The sequence below is a fragment of the Balaenoptera ricei genome, chromosome X (assembly GCF_028023285.1).
Source record: "Balaenoptera ricei isolate mBalRic1 chromosome X, mBalRic1.hap2, whole genome shotgun sequence".
NCBI classification, from domain to species: domain Eukaryota; kingdom Metazoa; phylum Chordata; class Mammalia; order Artiodactyla; family Balaenopteridae; genus Balaenoptera; species Balaenoptera ricei.
Genome location: NC_082660.1, coordinates 85116385 through 85141502, shown reverse-complemented (window position 1 = coordinate 85141502; position 25118 = coordinate 85116385). Strand labels below are relative to the sequence as shown.

The 25118-nt window shown below is 36.5% G+C and overlaps 1 protein-coding gene across 2 annotated transcripts in view; it reads right to left on the bottom strand.

Moving 5' to 3' along the window:
- Nucleotides 1–15482: 15482 nt before the first annotated feature.
- Nucleotides 15483–25118, bottom strand: part of FAM133A (family with sequence similarity 133 member A) — a 59458-nt gene continuing 49822 nt past the window's right edge. The window contains exons 2-3 of one of the 2 annotated variants that reach the window (XR_009500228.1): nucleotides 18093–18187; nucleotides 15483–15763 (exon numbers count right to left, since the gene is read on the bottom strand). Coding sequence is in view for 1 of the 2 variants with exons in the window: in XM_059910954.1 (XP_059766937.1) it covers nucleotides 23555–24304 (750 nt within the window). In the remaining variant the exon portion in view is untranslated. Of the gene's footprint in view, nucleotides 15764–18092; nucleotides 18188–23165; nucleotides 24408–25118 lie in introns of those variants that run through there. The other variant, XM_059910954.1, reaches the window with a different exon arrangement.

Genomic DNA, 25118 nt, shown 5'->3' with positions numbered 1-25118 from the left:
ATGGATAAAGAAGATGTGGTACATATATACAATGGAATATTACTCAGCCATAAAAAAGAATGAAATAATGCCATTTGCAGCAACATGGATGGACCTAGAGATTATCATACTAAGTGAAGTAAGTCAGACAGAGAAAGGCAAATATCATATGATATCACTTATGTCAGGAATCTAAAAAAAACGATACAAATGAACTTATTTACAAAACAGAAACAGACTCACAGACTGCAAAAACAAACTTATGGTTACCAAAGGGGAAAGGTGGTGGGGAGGGATAAATTAGGAGTTTGGGGTTAACATATACACACTACTATGTATAAAATAAACAACAAGGACCTACTGTATAGCACAGAGAACTATATTCAATATCTTATAATAACCTAGAGTGGGAAAGAATCTGAAAAAGAATATATATATATATATATATATAACTGAATCACTTTGCTGTACACCTGAAACATTGTAAATCAACTATTTTTCAATTAAAAATATTTTAATGTAAATTATTGGGCCCCCATCCCAGAACAACTGATCAGAAATGCTGTGATTGAAGGCCAGCAATCTGTGTTTTAACATTCCTTCCAGAAGATTCTGACCCATGCTAAAATTTGAAAAGCACTGCATTAGAAAAATGAAGGAGCTAATGAATTTAAGGCTTGATTGCTTTGAATGGGCAGACATCTGCATAATGACTGTTATTTTTTCCCTTAATTCACAATTAATTAAGTTAGAACACTATTGACCTCCACCTATTAAAAAAAAAAAGGCTACATATTAGGAAAAGTGGATAAATGTAGGATTTTCAACAGCTAGCTTGGGACCCCTAGATGTCTGGTCATGGTCTATCTGGAGTATCAAAGGACAAGAGGAAGCTTTTGGTTAAAATAGGATTTTACAACTTTTAGGATGATGGGAGAAATTTACTCATTGATTATCTTCACTCTTGGAAGTAAGTTCCCCCTACTGGCTCTCCATCCCAACATCATATGGATGATTAGCATTATGTTGTAGGAGGGCGTGAAACTCGGAGGGTACTTGGAACTGCTTATAACATTCACTCATTCAACAGATATTTACTGGGTAACTACTGTGTACCAGGCACTGTTCTAGGAGCTTGTGATACATCAATGACCAAAACAAAACAAAAGAAAATCCCTACCTTCATAAAGTTTACTTTCTAGTGGAGCTTGGTGAAAACATGTGTCTTTCTTTTTGTCTCCTCTTTCACTATCAGTCAGACTTGAACTAGGACTTTGTCTCATAGCCTATGGCATTGAAGACACTATGAAATCAAGAAAATATTTTAATGTTCTGTTTGCCAAGTGTCTTTGTCTTCCTTTAAGTTACCTGCAAAGCTCCAAAAGGTCATGACTGAGGTGGAGAATACGTCCTGCTGGCTGTACATTGTCTCCTAAGTACCAGATAAGTCTGCTTTTCAACAGCCTAAAGAGAGGAAATCAGACCTAACTTCCTGCTTGCTATTGTTGCTGGCTGCAGTAATAATAATAACTAGCACAGTATTCACTTTCTGCCAAGTACTATTCTAAGTTTTTACATGTAAAACTCACCTAATCCTCACAATAATGTAATAAGACAGGTGCTATTATTAATGTTCCCATCCCACAGATCAGGACACAGAGGCACAGGGAGGTTAAGTAACTTGCCCAAGTATTCACAGATGGTTTGGAACCAGGATTCAAATCTAGACCATCTATCTTCAGAAACTGGGCTCTTAATCAATTCACTGGTGCTACTTTGTTATGTCAAGGAGATCATTTCCTAAGAACCCAGTACCAGAGAAATCTTCCTGAAGCACTCATTATGAACAGTAGCAGTTTCTTCTTACAATGTTGAGAATAGAATGGCTAATTCCTTCTGTGAACTGTTAACCAAATAACTAGCACTGTCTCCTTTATGGCACTGATTCTGCAACTAAAGCCACTACCTCAGCCTTGGAAGAATTCCTCACATGTTCATTCAATTTCTCATTCTTTTCTTTCCATCTCATTCTTTCTTTCATATTTCTTTTCTGTAATATATATTTGTAAAATCCTTTTGTATGTGTGCATGCTTTCTTTTTAGCTCTCATTCTCTCCCTAAACTTCACCCTCAAACTCACACAAATAACCTTTTGGAAGTGCTGAAATAAGGCTGTTTCTATAGCAGCAGTTTTCAAATAACTGATTTGTTTTTTCTTTTTGCAACTGGTACAGCCTTTTAAGGTCAATCAGAAAATTAAATTAGCTATTCATGAATATGCTGATATTTCAAGAGCCGCCTTGTTCTTATTCTGATGAAAGTCTGTTAATGAATTACAACTATATGAGGACAGAGTCAAATAACTTGCCAAAAAATTGTTCTTTAAAAACGGAATAGAGCTTAGATTTCCTGAATCTCAGAATGTAATGAGCTTTTATTCTTCACTACAAAGACTACCAGTTCTTTAAGGTCAGGAACAACATCCTATCTTTTATGCCTGGTATCTCACAGTGCTAAGTGCATAGAAGTTACTCAATAAACACTTGTTTTTTAATTAATCAATTAAAAATCAAAGATTAGGACTTCTGGTGCCAGCCAAGATTGAGTAAGTCAACTATAGCCTCTCTCTTCCACTGATTACAACTAAAACCTCTGGGAAAACTGTAAAAAGCAACTACCAGAAGGCAAATATAATAGCCTATTTTTCCTCCTGTTAACTTCTTTAAAATATTGAGGTAGGTAGAATGGCCACCAAAGATGTCCATGCACTAATCCTTGGAACCTGTGAATATGATATGTTACATAGCAAAAGGGACAGTGCGTATGCAATTAAAGTCATGGCTGAAGTCGGAATCAGAGGAAAGAGAAGTCAGAGAGATTTAAAGTATGCAAGGACTCAACGTGTCATTGCTGGAGGAAGACACATGGAAAGCATGAGAAGGAATGAGGGCCGCTTCTAGAAGCAAAGATTGGCTCCAGCTCACAGTCAGCAAGGAAATGGGGACTTTTTAGTGGTCCAGCAAGGAAATGTATTTGGCCAACACCTGCATAAGCTTGGAAGCAGATTCTTTCCCAGATCCTTCAGTAAGCAATGCAGTTCTGCTGACACCTTGACTTGGGTTTTGTGAGGCCTTGCACAGAGGACCCAGCTGAGCCATGTTGTGCCTGGGTTTCTGACCTACAGAACTGTGAGATAATAAATGAGTGTTGTTTTAAGATGTTACATTTGTGGTAATTTGTTAAGGCAGCAGTGGAAAAAGAATGCATATCTTGGTATCAGAAGTGGAGCAGTTATACAACAAATACCAAAAAAATATGCAAGTGGGTTTGGAATTGTATAGTAAGTGGTGGTTTGAAGAATTTTGAAGAACATGATAGAAAAAGTCTATATTGCCTTGAATACCCTGTTGTAGAAATATGGATGCTGCTTGTAAGGGCTCAGAGGAAGAGAGGAAATTTAAAAGAAATCCTAAACACTTTAGAGAAAGCCTACATCACCATGAAATCTGGACTTGGAGGATACTATTGGTGAAGGCTCAGAAAGAAATAAGGAACACGTTTTTAGAAACTGAAAGACAACGGACCCTTGTCATGATTGGCGACAGTTCAGTGGAATTGTGTCCTGCAGTTATACAGACAGCAGAATTTGTAAATAAGTCTGGTCATTTAGATGAGATTTCCAAGCAAACTGTTGAAGATGGTTTTTTCTTGATGTTTATAGTAGAATGCAAGAAGAGAGACTTAAATTAAGGGACGTACTGTGAAACAAAAAGGAATCAGGACTTAATGATTTGAGAAATTCTTACAGTATTCAGGTGCTAAAAGGTCAGAGTATTCAGTCAGACAAAATGCTCTTTGAAAAGAATGAGTGTGATTCAGATCCCCTCAAACAAATCAGGGAACCTCTAGAAATTTTAAGGGTATTTTCTCAGACATCTCAGCAGAAGCCAAAAATAGAGGAGGGATCGTCTCAGAAAGATTTGTAGACCTAACTTCTGTCTAATGAGCTGAATCTTTGTGACATCCACAGGAGACCAACAACGTTCTTAAAATTTTATATCAGCACAAACACTGCCAGCTTGGATTGAAAAGGACAGAGAGAGTACAGAATGAATGAAGGCTGCTGAACCTCTAAAATGCTACTGGCGGTAAGCAGGCTGATAAAACTACTCAGCTGCAAACATGTGCTGCCTCTCATGAAAAATGAAAGATGACTCAGAGGGCAGAGCCAAGAGACTAGAGAGAAGAGCTTAGAGCATAGAGGGCCAAGCTGAGAGCTACAGAAAATTATTTCCAGGTATCAAACGATAAGGGAACTTGAATGGCTGGACTTCAAAACTCATTTGGATTGGTGATTCTTTTTTACTATACAATATCCCCTTTTGGAAATGGAATATCTATAATCTGCTATTATACGCCTGTGCCAGAAGTGTATGTTGGAAGCAGATAACTTGTTTCTTTAGTTTCACAGGTCCCCAGATGGAATGAAACTGTGCTCTAAGAGTTGAACTTAATGGATTATAACCAGAGCCTCATCCACAACTGGTTTAGATGATGAGACTTGGGATTATTGAACTGCTGAGATTTACGTGAGGGTTTTGGATTTGCAGTTGATGTTGCAATGGGATGAGAACTTTGAGGACCTTTAGATGAAGTGAATATATTTTTCATTTGGGATGGACATGAATCTTAGTGGGCCAGAGGTATTGTGGTAGATAGAATATCCCCCAAATTGTCCACAATCCTAATGCCAGGAATTTATTAATATGTTACATTATATGGCAAAAAGGAATTTGCAGATGTAATTAATGTCACCAACATTAAGATACAGAGATTATCCTTGATTACCTAAGTAGACCCAGTGTAATTACATGGGCTCTTAAATGCACCAAATTTTTTTCGTCTGAAGTCAGAAATGTGGCATAAGGGAATGTCAGAAAGATTTAAAGCATGAGAGGGACTCAACTCACTGTTGCAGAAGGGGAACACATGGAAAGCATGAGAAGTAACACATGTATCCTTTAGGAGCAAAGACCTGCCTCAGCTGTCACTCAGCAAGGAAACGAGGACCTCAGTACTACAACAGCAACTGGATGTCTGTATGCAAATAAATAAGCAAACAAACTGTGATCTAACCTGGCAGCAAAGTATATTAATTATCACAAGGAATGTAAGTGGCCTAGATTCACCCATCCAATCATATAACACCTCGGACTGAATTAAAAATAAAACTCAATAATATGTTGCTTACAAGAGACCTGCTTTGAACACAAAGATAAAGAAAAGCTAAAATATATGAAGCAAAAGTTAGAAAGTACTAGAAACAAAGAGAAATTGAGGGAAACAAAATTGTAGTGTGATATGTTCAATTCATCAATCTACAACAGGCAACACAAAACAGAAATTAAATAGCATGGAGGAAGTCTATAACTCACTGAGATTATACATTCTTTTCAAAATGTTTCTCTTTGTATATAAAAATTTATAATATATTAAGCTACCAAGAAAATTTAAAGTCAATTGTGCAGAAACATCACAGGCTAACCTTTGATAACAAAACTTAAAATTAGTAATATCAAAAGAGACCAAATGCTTAGAAACAAATACGGTGTACTCCTAAATAATGATTTGGTCACATACTATATTAAAAATATCTGATTATCTTAATAATATTTAGAAAATATGTATGTAGCCCTTACTATATATAAGACATTGTTCCGAGATCTTTACATCTATACTAACCTTTTTGTTCTTCTCCATGACTCTATGCGATATATGTGTGTATAATTATTATTATTATAACAATTCTCATTTTATAGGGAATTATACAGGCAAAAAATACTCAGAAGTAAATTAATTAACGTTAGAGGCTTCTTTCATAGTGAGGATAAGGCAACTATTGACTGTCCAGATAAAATCATCAAGTTGAGACCTCCAAAAAATTGTATAGGGATATAACAAGTTCAGCTGGGGCATCTCAAGTTAGAAGTGCCTGTGAATATAAAAATAAAGTTATCTAGCAGAGGTTTGGATATATAGTCTGAGGCTTAGGAGCAAGAGGTTATGGCTGAAGTTGTAAAGCTGGGGAACATCAGCCTCTAGTTAACAGTTGAAGTAACTTACCTTGCTATGTTAAATCAATCTCTTTCTATATATGTCTATTAAAACTAGACTCTGAGCTCCTTCAGCGTCAAGACTGTGTCATATTCATAAATAGATATGATTCCTCAGATAGAGAGTAAAGAATGAGAAGGGACAAAATCAAGACTCTTTGAAAATAGATAAGTTCGAAGGTGAATAAAAATGGAAATTGAAGAGCTGTATGCCTAAAGGTGTAGTTGACAAGATATCTAGGTTAGAATGGGCAGGTAGTGAAACCTGGAGGAGCCTGACAGACTGGGAGAATTGGGAGGTATCAAAGGCTTGTATAGAAGTTTGAAAAGTGGGAAATGAGAAAGTGGAAGAAGTGGAAAGATGATATGAGAATGTGATGAGAGAAGAGTTTCAGAATTCAAGAATTCAGAGCTTGTACTTTTGCAGATGTTTACAAGTCCTTGGGTGTGGCCATGAGAGGGAATTACAGGCATGTTGGTGAGAATCTTTAATGGACTAAAAGATAGATATCAGCATTGTGAAGCTAGGTTGTTAGATGGGTCATTATTATGATTTTGAATTTGCTGAGAACATATTTACTCAGGATGACAAGAGAATAAATGAATGGGAAACTGTGAGTGAAGTGCCAAATCCCTCCCCAGAGATGGGGAATGCCTAAGATATTAGCTTTTAAAAACTGAGTCTAGGAAAAGGGTGGGCAAAAAGTGGCAGCTTCAAAGAAGGAGAGATTAGAGAGCAAAAGTGGTAGGAAAATTATCTAACTTATAAGGCTTTCAGGTTCACTCTTCTACAAGTCAAATACCTCCCAATATGTTCCATCCATCCCTTTGGTTTGGAATAACCAAAGGGTTAATGTACCTCAAACATCTCTCCCTTCACTGAGTCATCTTCTACCTATTCTTTAAGAGTCAGCTCAGGTGTCACCACCTCCAAAAAGACCCTGTTGACTTCCTCAGTCTGGGTTAGGTATCCTTCTTCTGTGCCTATCACTATAAATTCACTAATTACAATTAATTACAATGATCTACCTGTATGTCTATCTCCTCCACTAAGACCATGTCATAACAAATGTTCTATCCCTAGTTCCTAGCAGTGTCTGACACAAAGTCAGTACTCTTTAAATATGTGTTGAATTAATATTCTACCTAGTCAAGTTCAAATTTATTAAGTTTTCACTTCACTAATTCTCATGTAAAAACTCCATATATAGCAAACATTACCACTAATTTCCTTTTTATTTCATAAACTACTTCTCAGAAGTTAGTGTTGAAGTTTTGGCTTAGACCTTTGTTAAAAATGAAGAATCTGTGCCACATCTTCTTTATCCATTCATCTGTTGATGGACACTTAGGTGGATGGACCTAGAGTCTGTCATACAGAGTGAAGTAAGTCAGAAAGAGAAAAACAAATACCGTATGCTAACACATATATATGGAATCTAAAAAAAAAAAATGGTTCTGAAGAACCTAGGGGCAGGACAGGAATAAAGACGCAGACGTAGAGAATGGACTTGAGGACACGGGGACGGGGAAGGGTAAGCTGGGACGAAGTGAGAGAGTGGCATGGACATATATACACTACCAAATGTAAAATAGATAGCTAGTGGGAAGCAGCCGAGTCGCACAGGGAGATCAGCTCGGTGCTTTGTGACCACCTGGAGGGGTGGGTTAGGGAGGGTGGGAGGGAGATGCAAGAGGGAGGAGATATGGGGATATATGTATATGCATAGCTGACTCACATTGTTATAAAGCAGAAACTAACACACCATTGTACAGCAATTATACTCCAATAAAGATGTTAAGAAAAAAATGAAGAATCTCAGGTCAACACCTAGAAAGTTTGATTCAGATGGTCTAGCGTGAGGCTCAGGAATCTATTTTTAACAAGTACCCCATGTGATTCTGACACATGTAATCTGAGCATAACATTTTGAAAAAAATTTCCTTAAATGAAATGCTTGAGAGAAGGATAGGTTAATGATGTATAAAGAATGTCCTGAAAGACATATTTGGTGTGACTATTTTAGCAATTTTTATTTCTAACATGGATTTTGTCAAAATGAACCATCATCCAGTCATGTAAAGTTAGTTTTACAAGAATATTTTATAAAAACCTATACATATGAGTTGAGTGGTTGATAGTACAGTGTGTCATACACAAGATGAAAAGATAGTTGTAGCCATAATTCATAACAAAAGTCCAACATGACCGGATTTTAATTTTTTAAAGAGCTTTTTCCAAGTAAAGCTCTTGGAAAAAGCTTTACTTTGCTTATTACTTGGATAAGCACTATTTACCCATAAACAAAACATGGAATTGTTTATACTATTTTATTGTATGCCTATACTAAAATTTATTTTACCTTTTTCCTGTTAATATTGCAGTTTCTTATTTCAGTTTAAAGTTTTTAGTTCTCCAGTTTCAACCTCCCAGCTCCAATGTCTTTTTAATGCACCTAACTTGTCTAGTTTCCTTTTGACAAACTTGAGAGGCTCAAGTTTGTTGATTGTGTAGAACTGTAAATTCTTCCAACTCTCTATTGTCACCATCAATTTTTATTAGCTCTTTCTAATCCTAATTTAGATGAAGCCTTTTTGACCATTGAGTGTTCAAAGTAGACATGTAAATGATTTTTCTTTATGTAAAAGTTGAGATTATTTTTAATTTTTGTTTATGGAAAATTTTTGAATACGTTTAGCATAAAGGAGCATCTGTGTTGGTATGTAGACATAGTGACTCTGCACTTCAAGGAGGTAAACAAGTGAAATATTATCATGTGCTTGGGAGGAGAACCATAAATATCTGTTGAATAGCACTAATGACTACCACACCAAGAAAAGTCCATTAGATGACTAGTAGGTTGAAATACTTTATAGAATCAGTCAAGTTGTGAAGTGATGATATATCAAGTAGGATTCAGGACCTAGGCAACAAGACAAGAAAAGATTTGAGAGCAGACAGGAGAGAAGGCCAATTAGTGTTCAAATTTCCATGGGAGCAGACTAATCATAAACAGATGGATTCCTGTGCTCAATATCTATTTGCCCACCAGCTCCGCTCTCCATGCTTCTCTACCCTTTGCTTATGTCCTGGGAGTCTAACCATTACAGATTACATCAATAAGCTCCCATGCTCTCTGGCTCCCAGTGGGTTTGGCCTAAAGAGAGCCCTGGAAGGAGATAGCAGAGAGGGAGCTGAGTCCCTAGTGTTTATTCCCCTGGCTCTCACCCTGTGAGGTCAGTTCAGGTTCCTGTATCCCTTAATCTCTCTTTCCAGCGGACGTAATATCTCTGAATAAACCCTTCCAGGAGTAGCACCAGGAATGGTTGCCTCACAAACTGAAATTATTCTTCCTTATGAATCACCGCCTATCAGTGTCTTTCTTTAAGGTCATAAAAGAGTGTAGAGGGCATGTATGGGAGTGGATCATAAGGATGTTAAACCAAGGAAGATGAGATTTATGACATAAAAGACTGAATGCATTGACATGGGTATATTCACTTAGGATTCAGCATTCAGTATGCTCGCTCGAGAACCTGGGAATAGCACTACCAGTCTGCTAGATTGGCTAATTGAATTCTGGACTAAACAATGGCCTACAGTTAATGAGGTTGAAATGCTAGTATTTTCTTGGCATACACTGGAGCAGTGGTTCTCAAAAAGTAGTCCCTAGACCAGCATCATCAGCCTAAACTGGGAACTTGCTTTATTGCAAATTCTTGGGGACCACCCCAGAATTACTTAATCAGGAACTCTTGGCATGGGACCCAGTAATGTGTGATTTAACAAACCCTCCAGGTGACTCTGATGCACACTGATGTTTGAGAACCACTGCACTAGAGGAAAGAGGCCAAAGGCCCAGGGAAATAGGAATGTTGGAATGGATCATTATATGAATCTTCTCAACTCTGTGGTGGCTGTGTTACCAAGTCCAATCTTGTACTGCTCACCACACAACAGGCCAATAAATCAAGAAATGAGGTGTTGGGGCAAGGAATAGTGACTTTATTCAAAAAGCCAGCAGATGGAGAAGGTGGTGAAGTAGTGTCCAAAAGAACCATCTTACCAGAGTTAGAATTCAGGCTTCATTTATACTAAAAGGAGAGGGGGTGTGGCTGGTTGTTGTAAACTTTTTGGTGCCGGTCAGACCCTGGAGGAGATGTGATAATCCTTTCTTCTTGCAGCTGTCCATGTAGGTCTGGTCACAAAGTTCCTGTAAACCTCCAACAAGACAAATGTTATTCTCTGTTCTGCAACTTTTTATCTCTATATGAATTAAAAGTGTTACACTCTTAAAGGTCAAGCCTGGGAGGCAGAGCCTTGAGAAAGGGATATTATGTATATTTCAGGCTACAGGCAACATTCCTTCACAAAGGTGCAGAGTCAGCATGACCAGGCACAGGCTACAGAGCACAAAGGTTACATACAGATAAAGGAATAGATACAATATGGAGTCAGGTTTGTTCTTTGTCACAGCTGAACTCTGTAAGTCAGAGATAACAATAGGGGGTGTTGTGGTGGATTTAGGTTCCCTGATATCAATGGGAACAATGGGATCCTGGTGTGTTAGAGGTTATATGACAATATTTAACTATCAGAGACAAGGCGTGTGCAATTTCTCAATAAACCAAGGAATGTAATGATAGAGTATTTTCACCTAAAGCAAACTGTGGCAATGACCAATTGATCACAGAGTCCCTACAATTAAATTTATTGGCAGGCTACTAAGTTGCTAGTTGATGATAAAGGTTAGAAAAATTCCAAATCAAGTTAGAAGCCTAACTTGAGTCACCATCATGGGACTCCATGGCCTCTTCTCCAAATCCTCAAATATAATTGAGTCAAAGTCTTTCAACTGAGGTGCAAATTCTGAACCTTTGAGGAGGGACCCTGCAGTGTAGCCACAAGCTTACACCATGAACCCTCCCTCAATCCTTCTCTAGTGAGACCTGAACCCAAGTAACTGTGCACTGGAGGAAGGAAAATATCCCGACCTTCTGGGGATTAATAGCGACTTACCTGGAATTTAGGTTGATGACTACTAGAGACAAAAATGCCACCATAGTCCACTGGTCAAAGTGAAATCAGGTGAGATGGAATCTTGGCTCACATCCATTTCACAATACATCCATTTGGAATGTAGACCTTTTCTGTTATTTCTCTTGTTGCAGAGTATATAGTGGGAATAGATATATTAAGTAACTAGCAGAATTTCACAATATCTCCTTGTCTCTTGGAGTTAAGTTGAAATACTTTATAGAATTGATCGAGTTGTAAAGTGATATGTCAAGTGGGAGGGCTATTATGGTAGAAAAATAGTTTCATGGAGGACTATTATGTTAGAAAAAGTGAAGTGGGGGCCTCTTCCAAGATAACAAACCAAAAGCCCTTGGAGAATTTGCAGAGATTAGTGCCACCATCAAAGACTTTAGAGATGCAGGGGAAATGATTCCTATAACACTCCCATTTATCACACTACTTTGGCTGATGAAAAAGCCAGATGGATCATGGAAAATGACAGTAGATTATTGCAAATAATCAGGGAGTGATGCCAATTGCAGCTGTGGTTTCAAATGTGGTATATTTACTGGAGCAAATCAACACAGACCCTGGAATCTAATATGCAGCTACTGACCTGTAAAATGCTTTCCTTTACCTTCTAATCAGTAAGGAATATCAGAAACAGTTTACATCTGCATGGCATGGACAGTGATATATTATTTACTATATTGCTTCAGGGCTGTGAACTCTCCTGCTCTCAATCATAATATAGTCCAGAGGAGCTCTGATCATCTTGACAACCTGAAGAATATCACTTTGGCCGATTAGATTGATGACATTATGCTAATTGGACCTACCAAGTAGGGAGTAGCAAGCACCCTAGATCAGTTTTAATCAAACTTCATTGGTAAAGGATCATTGCTTTTTTAATTTCCAATTTTTAAAAAAGTTTGTATTAATTTAATTTTTTCATTTCATCAAAGACTGATACTTTTGCAAAATATAATAAATACAAATTATTAGAAAACTTTATGTGATTGGATATTGCAAGTATGTCAACTTGCTATATAAGTTTTTAAATATTTCTATCAATTTCTATATTCATCTTGTTGCAGACAAATGACAAACAGTTGAGGAACTGACATGAGTCCATGGAACAATTTCAGTAGCACTGCCATAGATATATTAGTAAGACATATGAATGCCAGAGAGTAGGAGATAAACCATGCAAAAATTCAAGGCCTTCCATATTAGTGAAGCTTCTGAGTCCAGTGGTCTTGAGTATATTGGGATATTTCCTTCCATAATGAGAGACAAGTTACCTCACCTTTTAACACTCACACACAAAAATAGGCATAACGCTTGGTGGTCCTCTTTGGATTTGGGAGGTAACATAAAACACATTTGTGCTTCTCTGACAGATCCATTGGTAGTCTGTAAATCTAATTTTAACTGGGTTCTAGAAAAGAATGGGCTGTCCATCAGTTCCAGGCTGTAGAGTAACATGTTTTACTACTAAGGCTTTATGAACCAGGGGTCCCAAAGATAAGGGGAGTTTCTGTGGCAGAAAGATGTTATATGGAGCCTCTGGAAAACCCCAATGGAAAGATAATAGCACAGTACACTTTGGTTTAGGAGAAATGTCTTACTCTACTCAACTTTCCATTTAAAAACCAAACCAAACAAAACAGATCCTGGGTTAAGAATGGGCCCTAAAATAGACTATTGTTCATCATGAACTGGTGTTATCTGATTCACACAACAATGAATTTGGATGTCACAGCCTCATTTCATTATAAAATGGAAGTAGTATATACCTGGCCTAAACAGATCTGGAAGGAAATGTAAAGACTACGAGCAGATGATCCAGTAATTGTGCTCCTTGGTATTTAACCAAATGAATTGAAAACTTATGTCCACACAAAAAATTACATATGAATGTTTATAGCAGCTTTATTCATAATTGCCACAACTTGAAAGCAATCAAGATGTCCTTCAGTAGGTGAATGGATAAACTGTGGTATATCCAGATAATGGAATATTATTCAGCACTATAAAGAAATGAGCTGTCAAACCATAAAAAGGCAGGGAGGAAAGTTAAAATGCATATTACTAAGTGAAAGAAGCCACTCTGAAAAGTCTACATACTGTCTGATTCCAACAATATGACATTCTGGAAAAGGTAAAACTATGGAGACAGTAAAAGGATCAGTGGTTGTCAGGAATTGGGGGGAAGAAGGAATAAATAGGCAGAGCACAGATAATTTTTAAGGCAGTAAAATTATTCTGTATAATGTTATAATGTTGGATACATGTTATTATACATTTTTCCAAACCCAAAGACTGTACAACACCAAGAGCATACTCTAATGGGTATGGGTAATAATAATGTATCAATGTAGGTTCATCAGTTGTAACAAATGTATCTCTCTGGTGCTGAATGTTGATAGTGGGGGAGGCTATGTGTGTGTGGAGAAAGGGGGTGTATGTGAACTCTTTGTTCTTTCTAGTCAATTTTGCTATGAACCTAAAAGTGCTCTACAGATAAAGTTTATTAAAATTTATGAGCAGATATCTCAGATTCTCACGACATCCGGTTATACCGCTTTACCACCTCTCCCTCAAACACATCTATTACTTTCTGAGGAGTTCCTTATGAGTAGTTAATGAGGAGGAAAAAGCACTGGGCCTGATTTACAGATGGAACTGCATGGTATGCAAATACTACCTAGAAGGAATGGCTGTGAAAGTCACTGGTGAAGGGAAATCCTTCCAGTGGTCAGAATATTCAGCAGTATATATAACTTTGCACATCAGTGGGAGGAGAGATGGCCTGAAATATGGATCTATATCAATTCATAAGCAAAGGCTAATAGGTTGGTTAGGGATTTGGAAAGATCAGAACTGGGAAGTCAGTGACAAGGAAGTCACAGTAGGTAGAGAGGTATTTGAATAGACTTCTTCAAATGAGCTAAGAGTGTGAAGATATTTGTAGCCTATGCAAATACCGACCAAAGGGCATCCATATCAGAGGAAGCTCTCAATAATCAAATGGACAAGATGACTGGCTCTTTTGGTTAGTCAACCTCTTTCTGCAGTCACCTTGATGCTAATTCAATAGGCCCATGTAAAAGTATACATGGTGGCAGGGATAGAAGCTATGCATGGATTCAACAATATGTTCTTTCCATTGCCAGAGCTGACTTGGCTACCACCACTTTTGAATGACCAACCTGCTCACAGCGGAGGCTAACGTTGAGCCCCAAATATGGTATCATTTCCAATGGACCAGCAGGCTATCTGGTGTCTGAATGATTACAGTAGACACCTCTTCTTATGAAGGAGGCAACACTTTGTCCTCAATGGGATAGACACATATTCTGGATATGGATTTCCCTTCTCTGCCTGGAAAGACTGTGCCAGCATCACTGTTCATGGACTTATAGAATGCCTTTATCAATTACCATGGTATCCCATACAATATTATCTCTAGCTGAGGGATACATTTTAGAGCTATGGACTCACACTGACAGAATTCACTGGTTTTATTATGTGCCTTATGTGATCTGCTGAAGATTAATTTTTTTATGACAAATAGGAGAAAACAACATGCAAGTTTAAGATGCTGTCCTAAAGGATGCAGTGTATGCCTCAAACCAGTGGCCAGTAAATAGTGCAATTTCTCTCATAACCAGGAACTAAATGGTGGGTTGGTGTGGTCCTTCCTACAATTACAGCTCATAATATACTTGAAGAATTTTTGCTTCCATTCCCACAATCTTGGGCTTGGTGGTTTTGGAAATCCTAGTGTATAAGGGAGGAATATTTCCACCAAGAAACAAGGTCATGGGTCTGATGGGTGGGAAGCTGGCACTACTTCATGGGTTCTTTTTTAGCTCTTCATGATCCTAAACCAATATGCAAAGAAGGGACTCACTGTATTGAATTAGGTAATTGATTATAATTTTAGAGGGAAATTGAGTTGTTGCTACACAATGGGACAAAGAGGATTATGCTTGGAATCTAGAGGCTTGACAGCTGGGCAAGGGAGTAACAAGAGGCACCCTCTCTTGTGCCTCTTGTTACTCCCTTGCCCAACTGTCCTCATCAACTGAAAACTGCAACAACCCAACAAAGTCAGGACCACAGGACTCAGATCATTCAGGAATGAAGGTTTGTTACACCCAACTAGGTGAAGAACCTCATCCATCCAGGTGCTGACAGAGGGTAAGGGGAGCAGAGAATGGGAGAGGAAAGGCAGCTGTGGTTACCAATATAGCCTCATGAATAGTCACAGAGGAGAAAAATACAGCACTATGTTTTTTGTTCTTTTATCTTCTCCCCTACACTCCACCACTGTTTTAATGAATAATCTCAGTAGTGGCTAATATTTTACATGGAGTATGATCAAAATGACATCACCCTGCAATGATATGGTAGCTTGTGTGACTTCATGCAACCCATTAGTGGAGACATGAAATTTTTACTCAGATGAAGGTCAAGAACGGATGCTGAGGTGCAAAAGGAGTGTACAGTGCTGGTTATCTTTCATTTGCCCCCGCAGCTGTTCTCTCCACCCTTTTTCAACTGGCTTGGTGCCCCAGGAGGCTGATTTATGTTGGACTATATTGACGAGATCCCATGACTTCTGATTTCCAGTTGAGTACAGCTAATGGGGAACAAAGACAGGAGATCAGAAAGAAAGAGAGAAGTGAGATCACGGTATTTGTTCTCTGAAATGTCAGCTCAAGCTGACTGTGACCATGCTCAACTCAAGGCAGTCTTCTATACACAACTTTTACCTCTTCAGGTGTATAAGTTGTAACAGCTCATTATTATTAGCCCCAGGTTACTGCACTATCTCATATGGTTCTCCTACATTCTGCCAACACCTTTGTAAAAAACCCTTTTATAAATAAACCCTTTTAAATTATCCTAATTTGTGTGTGCATTCTGTTAAATGATTGGATCTCTGATTGATACAATCCCCTAGGCAGTGCTCTTGGTACAACCTACAATCTATGGCTGGGTGGGTATGTGCCAGATATCTATAGGCAGTTTCTAAAATTTTTGTGTATATACATGGATATATATTTTGGAGGTAATCATTTTTTGTCTTGTTGCTTAACTGCAATTGTCTTTTAGAATTTGATTGTTAAAGATTTATGCAATATTACAAAGGACTATTGGGCTTATAGAAATTATTCATATGGGATTCTTCGTTATACCTAGAAATATATGGCCACCAGGCTTGAGCAGTCATTAAGTGACTGCTTAATGGCAAAAATATGTCTTTTTAAAGTTTCAAATTTGGTGGGTTGATATTTATTTTTCTATTTTATCTTGTTTTATGTACTGACATACAATTGAGATTGTTTTGAGTTATACTAGGTCATGGATTTTATTCACTGGTTTCCCTCCTGTTCGTTTGTGATGGATGTAATGGGATTAAAACATATGGTTTTTGGGCGATTGGGATTGACATGTATACAATGATTTGTATAAAATTGATGACGAATAAGAACCTACAGTATAAACAAACAAACAAACAAAATAACTAACACTAAAAAAAAAAAAATATGGTTCTTTACTTTCTATTGTTTGTCATACTGGTAAAATCTTTATCTGAGTAAAGAGGCTATAACAAAGCGAAACATCTTCCTGTGGATTATATCTGAAGAAGATCTAGATAAATTAATCTTGTGAAGTTTGGTGTAAGAAATAAATAGGATACATCTTTAAAAAGAGTTTTAGGTAAACTAATTGAATAAATATTAGAATGTGGGGTGGATGGGTTGAAAGTGAGATATACTGATAACAAAATAAGTTATTTTGTTTTGGGGCACTAAAGACAGAAAGACAATTACCTCTGTGAAAGAAGACAATATGTTTCATGAAGAGAAGACAGGAGAAAATGAGTTCTTAAAAAATACAGGGAATTTATTTTACTATTTGCACTTTGGTGATGTATTGATGTAGATATATACACACACATGTGAGGCAAGGTAGTATTAAGACTTGGGGTGCAGTGGGGTGCTATATTGGGATGCAAAGGGATATCTGTTGCTTTTGAAATGGAAATGATAGGAGTGATTGAAAAGCTGGAGAGTTTTAAAGCCTAAATATTTCCATGGATTAACTTATTTAATTGTAGGGCTTCTGTGAGGCAGTCTGTCTCCAAGGCCTGCACACTTAATCTCCACACTGTACTGCCTCTAAATTTGGCATTAAGTTTTTGCACCTAAATTTGCAAATAAAGTTTATGGTAAAAGCTGCAACATGGACTAATCCAAACCAAATAACTTATACCAAGCCCCTGTTTCATAGCATTTAATGTCAACTATATAATAACTATGCATAGGTAAAATGATTGGCAGTTGAGGTCTGGCCTAGGTTCTGAACTGGGATGGGAGGAAGGTAGTCTCATGGCTATCAACAGACAGCTGCAATTGTCTGTGTATAGAAAAGACTTAGAAATACTAATATGAAAAGGGGTTTTCAAGTCCAGAAACAAAGAAGTACATAAGTACTTATTTTAAACATATGCAACAACAATCCTGCCATGAGGTTGGGGAGGAGTTAATGCAAAGTTCCCTTGGTGGGAGACTTTACTGCCTACAGTAGTCCTTCAAAGAATGTGGGGTGGGTGGGTCCTTTGGCCGCACTATGTACTTGAATCCTGTAAGAGGTTGATACAATGCTATCAAAGGAAACAAGATGGGGAACAGGGTTCAAAACTTATATTTTTTTATTTATTTATTCAAAATCTTTAATTTTTATTATCAACTAAAAGTTTTTGAAGATATCCTTTAATTATTTCTGTGAAACAGGCTTTTCATGAAAGTACTACGTATAGTCAGACTCCATAAGTAAAATAATGAATGAATGAATGAATGAATGCTTTCCTGAGTTGTCAGCATTATTATCTGAAGCTCTTTGATGTAATTCCACAGAGTCTAAAAACATCAGGGAATAGCCTGAATGGTGGGAATACTAACCTCATAGTCGGCAGGCCTGTCACAGAGCAGGATGTACAAACCAAATGCAGAGACTCTCAAACCACCCAGGTTTTTCTTCTTGTGTGGAGAATAACCTGGATTTTACAAGATCATATTTTAACCATTCATTCTTAGATAGTATTATTGCTAAAAACATTTGATCAAGATTTTTTTGAAAAATAAAGTTCATACAAATATTTGATGATAATATAACCATTTAAAGTGATACAAATGGTTATTTTAATGGTTAATAAGTTAGTTTCTATTTATATTTCATTAGTTTCCATAGAGCTATAGCATTTTGAGTTCTCAGTAAGATAGCAAAATGGGTGATCATTTTTCAGCATATAAAATAATTCTATAAACTTTATTTCAGCTTAAATTCAAGGAAAAAATAAAAGGTTTACTTTCTCCACGTGGGAAACAAGATGTTAAAAATAACTAGCAATAAGATGATTTATCATGGCAATATTATTAATTTTTGCAAACAGCTTCTGAGAAAAGACATCTGAAAATACCATATATAGAGTTCTGAATTATACCAGTCATAGTAGCTTATTGGAGGGAATATTAGCATATCCAAGCTATCCTTAAAACAGTTCTGCTCTTGGCAAGTTTCTGAGCACAGAATCATACTTGTGTTGTGTTAATATTATCAGCCTCCATCATAAAAATTGATCCAGTTTCTTCTTATGAATACTTATTTGAACATTTTTACATCTGGAAAATACAATCCCTCAAGTAGCTTGCTGTATAATCAGGATTTTAAAGAAGTGCAAATCAGCACTATTCACAATAGCCAAGACATGGAAACAACCTAAATGTCCATCGACAGAAGAATGGATAAAGATGTGGTACATATATACATGGAATATTACTCAGCCATAAAAAAAGAATGAAATAATGCCATTTGCAGCAACACGGATGGACCTGGAGATTATCACACCAAGTGAAGTAAGTCAGAAAGAGAAAGGCACATATCATATGATATCACTTATATGTGGAATCTAAAATATGATACAAACGAACCCATCTATGAAACAGAAACAGAATCACAGACATAGAGAACAGACTTGTGGTTGCCAAGGGGGAGGGGGCTGGGGGAGAGATGGAGTGGGAGGTTGGGGTTAGCAGATGTAAGCTTTTATATAAAGAATGGATAAACAACAAGGTCCTACTTGATAGCACAGAGAACTATATTCAATATCCTATGATAAGCCATAATGGAAAAGAATAAAAATAGCAAAAAATAAAGAAGTGCAAGTCAGATTAATGATGCCCAGCATATCTATGTATGGAAAGTGGCATTTCTTCTGGTTCTAGCAGAAATTTGGTAAGATGCACTAGATTTTCTTTCATTTTATCTTGGTATAAATGTCCTTGATACATATTACAAAACACATGAACCTTGAAAGTATTATGCTAAGTTAAAGAAGTCGGCCACAAAAGACCACATATTGTATAATTCCGTTTATATAAAATCTATAGAGACGGAAAGTATGTGGAGGCTGGGGGGTGGTGGGGAGGATAAGATATGGAGTTTCTTTTTTGAGGTGATTAAAATGTCCTAACATTGATTGTGGTTACACTTGCATATATCTGTGAGAATACTAAAAAAACCGAACCACATATTTTTAAAATGTGAATTTTATGGCATGTGAATTATATCTCAATAAACTGTTTAAAAAGTGAGTCAGGGAGCTTATACATAGCATTGGTACATTGGATTTATTCAGATTCTCCTTTTTCCCAGGGCCTGACCAACTAATTCAATTTAATGAAAATCACAAGGCACCTATCATGTGCAAAATGCTGTGTACCATCATTGCAAGAGATAAAAGATGAAACCGCCTTTACCTTTCAGGAGGTTACAGTGCAGAAAGGGAAATGATGATATAATAATAATGGTGATGATGATGATGATGATGATAGGAAGAGGAGGGAAAAGAAGAGATAGCATTCACTGAGTATTTGCTATGTTCCAAGAACTGTGTTAAATGCTTTAAATGTTATTTTGTTTTATTCTCATAGCAACCATAGAGATAGATACTGTTATTTTTCTGATTTTTATCTGAGGAAACAGACACATAAAAGGTGAATTAACTTACATAGGGTCACACATCAAGAAATGGCAGGGTGAGAATTTTAACGTAGTGCTTAGCCAAGAGCCAGCGCTCTTAACAACTTGAGTCCATAGATACACAAAATACATAATACAAGGTAGATTGAGGTGTGTAATGAAAGAGTCAAATAAAAGTGATAGAGTCACCTGAAGAAAGAACACATCTTATTTGTGGCTCAGGAAGGACTAGAAATAACACATCTTATTTGCAGCTCTAAAGTACATGGGTATGTTTGAATATTTGACTACAATTTTCATGAGTCATGAAGTAGCTTCAAATCTATATCACAAATTAAATACTTCTTTTTTTGGTAAAATAAATATGGTCAAACAGAAAATGACTACAGAATCACAATGTCAAAGGTGAAACTTTCTCAAAATAAATTTGTAATAGACAAAGAAACTATCACGATATAAAACCAGAACCCCCAATTCTATTCATTCTCCTTATCTCCAATCTAATCCTTTATTTTCAGCCTGAGATCTTTCAAACTCTTCTTTTTGTGCTTGCAATTACATTCCTAATCTAGATTGTACTGATCTTCCCCCTCTCCTGTCTACTTTCTTATTGACTTTCCCACTGCTTCCCTTCCCACAGTTAGTTGAATATTATGGCTAAAGCTATTCTTATGAATCACATAAAGCACATCACTAATAAGAACTTTAGTGCTTTTCACATAAAGGATAAGTTATTTTGCTTTCAGTCTGGAGGCTACATATTAAATGTTCACCTATATCTACTTAGTCTATTGTCCTTTACATATTTCCATATCACTTTTCTCTACCATCGTCTATACTTACATCTAAAAAATAGCATCCCTGCTCTTTATTGAGTTCCCATGAGTGCTTTTAAAATTGCCTTCCTAAAACCTTTACTGGAAGATTGTTTTGGCCATAATCAGAGGAATAATGAAGTAATTTGACTTCCTAGACAGTCAGCATTGCTGATAAGTATGAAATATGCTAGACCACCCTCTTCTTCAGTCATTACATAAAAACCAATGTTATTTTATTAAATAACATTTACTTCTGCTATGGCATAAATGATCACCTCTGAATCATTCTGCTGATTACACAAAGATGTGATAGAAAATACGTGAATTATTTTATGTAAATAATGAAACAGACATTCTAGAGTTCTATGTTACTACTTAGAGTAGGATAGGTGATTGCTGTGGTAATAAAAAAGACCCCAAATCTCAGTAGCTTAACACATAGCAATTTATTTCTCACACTCAGAACATTCACTGTAAGTCCATCAGCTCTCCAGGGCAGGCCCCTTACAAATAGCAACTTAGAGATACAGGTTGCATCCATCTTGTAGGTACACTACTTGGAGGACACTGCTTTCAGGTCCTCATGGCAGGTAAAGAGAGCTGGAGGGTCACGCAGGACTTTTTACTGCTCCGGTATTGAAACGACACATCACTTCTGTTTATAATCTCTCTGTAATCCCTCTGCTAGAAGTAATAAATGGCATTGCCTAACTACAAGGGGCTGGGAAGTGAATGGGGGCACACAGATATTTGATAGCTGTTAATGTCTTTGCCACATTCTACAAATAATATAAGCTTTTTTTCATATTTTAATGAAAAACAATTTTTGAAAAACTCTATATGGATAGAAAATATCTCTTAAATACAATAGTTTTTATCAGCATATAGACATATATTTTAGGAAACAGCTAAAGTTATGAAGCTTCAATGTGACCTAACAAGGCATTACATTTATAATGGTCCAAGAATGTTACTGAGAGATTCCGGGGTATGCACTGCAAAAATTTGGGGACCCAATATGTTATTTATCTACCAGATGTTTTCTATCTTTATAATAATTTTACTTGTGATTCAAGGGAGCTGACATGAAATCAGCTATTTAAAAAAATAGCTATTTATTCTCTCCTCATGCTAAAATACTTTGTACATATGACATTACAATTAGCACATCCTCTGTAACAGGTGTTTTTGTTAGACATCAATTTATAATTCATATTACTCTGATATAAAAAATGTAGAGTAAAAATAAATTTCAACTTATTTCAGCATAGTGGTAAACGTGATTCAGCAACAAACATGAGGCAACAAACTCCAAATGTTAGTAAAATGTGAAACAGAAGGATTATAATCTCCTAAATTTAACTCCTATTTTAATTCAATATTAATGCTTAAGACAAGAAATTTTTAAACAGCATACTTGCTAAGGTTTTGGCAGTAGTTTTATGTAACAAGACATACAGCGTACTAGAGGTCTGGCACTCAACTTGCTTACAGTAAACCAGCTTCAATATGAAGGCATTAAATATTTTTTAAAAACCTTCTTTTTACATGCTAAATATTTTGGCAAGTGTGTAATTAAACACAGTCATGACATTAATATAGTAAGATTAAGAAATTACAAACTTGAAACTTGTATCCTAAGCATAAATCATATAAAAAAGGATTACTGGTTATATAGAATATCTCTGGATAATCAAAACTTAATAGTATATAGCATGCAAAATATGTCAGAATCTTTATTAATCAAAAAATACCAGGGTCTATTTAAAATTATTCCCCTCCAAAGGGTATCAAAGTTAATTCAAATCATGTAACACTCTAACACTAAATATTATTCAGTACTGTCGAAATGGAGGTAAATTTCATAAAACTGGGGCCTTACATATACTGTAAATTGCTGTCTTTCTTGTTCACGTGAAACAGCATACATTACTAAGTAAGAAAAGAATGGCTGCTGCACTGGCAAAAATAGGATGTATAAGGATCAAAGGCACACTATTCAGCTCGCCAAAGTGAGAGCAAATTCTTTTTCCCCCATAAACCCTTTCCCCATGTAAACAAAAGTTCATTAAGGAGAAAAGAAAAATAAAATAAACTTTTAATCTTCAAAAGTAAGTATTTTGAGACAATGTTAAGTCCATGCTTCAAAAATGTCAGCTATTGTTGCCTGGATATTTCTGATTATATTTTAAAGATGTAACCAAATTAGATACTTTTAACATTAGACCCACTGTTTGGTCAAAATTATTTATCATCTGAAACATTTTACTTTAATTCCAAACATTTTAACCACTAGTATGACAACACGGTTTTAGCTCTCAGAAGAATTAGCCAGTGGAGGGAAAAACACACAAAAAACCCCAAAATCCTACATTTAAGCTGCAGGCAACAATTATGGCCCTTTCTGGCACAGTAGCATTTGACTGGCAACTCAAAGTCCAGGAATAATTTAACTAACACAGGGAAACTCATGCATTTTGGTAAATATGCCCTAACATTCACAGTTGAAGTTTCCTTTACACCTTTCTTTTTTCAATAGGGGAATCTTGCTTTTTTTCTTGATATTATCCGGACTTGTGGTTTGAACCTGACTTCTTTTTCTTCTTCTTACTATGTTTTTTGTGCTGTTTCTTCTTCTTCTTCTTTGCTTTTTCCGTTGCTTTTTCTCGCTCTTCACGTCTTCTCTTCTTTTTTGCTTGCACCTCCTCTTCATAATCTGATTCTGATGAGGACTCCAATGATAAAGGTTTATCCTCAGGACAAGTCTTCTTTCTTTTTTTGCTGAGACTTCTAATATACTTTTCTTTCTCTGTTTCATCCTTTGACTGCTTTTTCTTTTTTACAGATTCTTTGCTCTCTGATTCAGATTCACATGTAGAGCTTTCTGATGATTTGTATGAACGGTTCTTCTTTTTCTTTCTCTTTTTTCCTTGTTTCTTTTCCTCATCCTCAGAATCTGAAGAACTGCTTGAAGAATCAGAGCTTGATGTAGAAGAAGATGAAGACTGACAAGATTTCTTCTTTTTCTTTTTCTTTCTTTCTCTTTTTTTGGATGAGCTCTCATTTCCACTTAATAATTTCTCTCTGCTTTTTTCTAGTTCCTTCTTCCAATTCTCATTCATTTTTTCTTCAAATTCAGCTAATGCCTTGGAGCCTTTCTTTTTATTTTCTAATTGTTTCTTCACTTCTTCCCAGGTGGGCCTTGGTCGATTCAGATAATCTTGTATTGTTGGGCCTGCAGATTGAGATGGGCCCCTCCATCTGGCCATTGCTATAGGATTCATATAGGCCACCCGATTGTCCCGCTTCCCCATGGTGCCTGATGGTTCCCAGAGCCGACTCTCAGTTGCTAAAGAGAATAAAGATAGACATCCTCCTTAAATTCTTCATCTGCTAGTATACCAAGTGGGCTCCATTCTGTGAGAGAAGCAGATGGAATGATTACAAAACACCTTTAATATAAGACAAAGTAAGCACATAAGTTTAATTGGTCACTGTCTATCACATAGTACAGTAGAAAGATTTCCAAAATCTTAGACCTTGAGAAAAAAAATATACACACAAGATTTTTGCATGTTTTAGACATTGTGGTATGAATATAATATAAAGTGTTTTTTATATCTCATGTAAGGTTCTGTTATCTAAATTTTTTAAATAACTATTTCCTTTTATATTGTATGATAATTACCTTTTTTCTTTCTTTCTTTCTGCCTTATATGGTATAAAGAGAGAGAGGAATTTCTATAGCTAAATTCTATACCAGGCAGACCTTCTCCATTTTAGTAGAGTGCAGCACAATCCACTCCACTCTTTGACAGAAACCTAGGAGTCATACCTGAAAAATCCTTCTCCCTCAATTCTCACATCCAGTTCATACTAAATCCTGCTGTTTAAACCCCCACAACAATAGGTCTCATGTCCATTCACTTCTCTCCAAATATACTGTCATCGACATAGTCCAGGTACTGCCATTTTTCATTTGGACTATTAATCTCTAGTATCTATTGTTTATTATCTGCCAGGGACTGCTTAGTGTTGTGCAGTGGGTTATCTCATTCAGTCTCCAGACTAACCCTACGAAGTTGATCCTATTATTATCCCTGTTATACAGATGAAGAAACTGAGGCT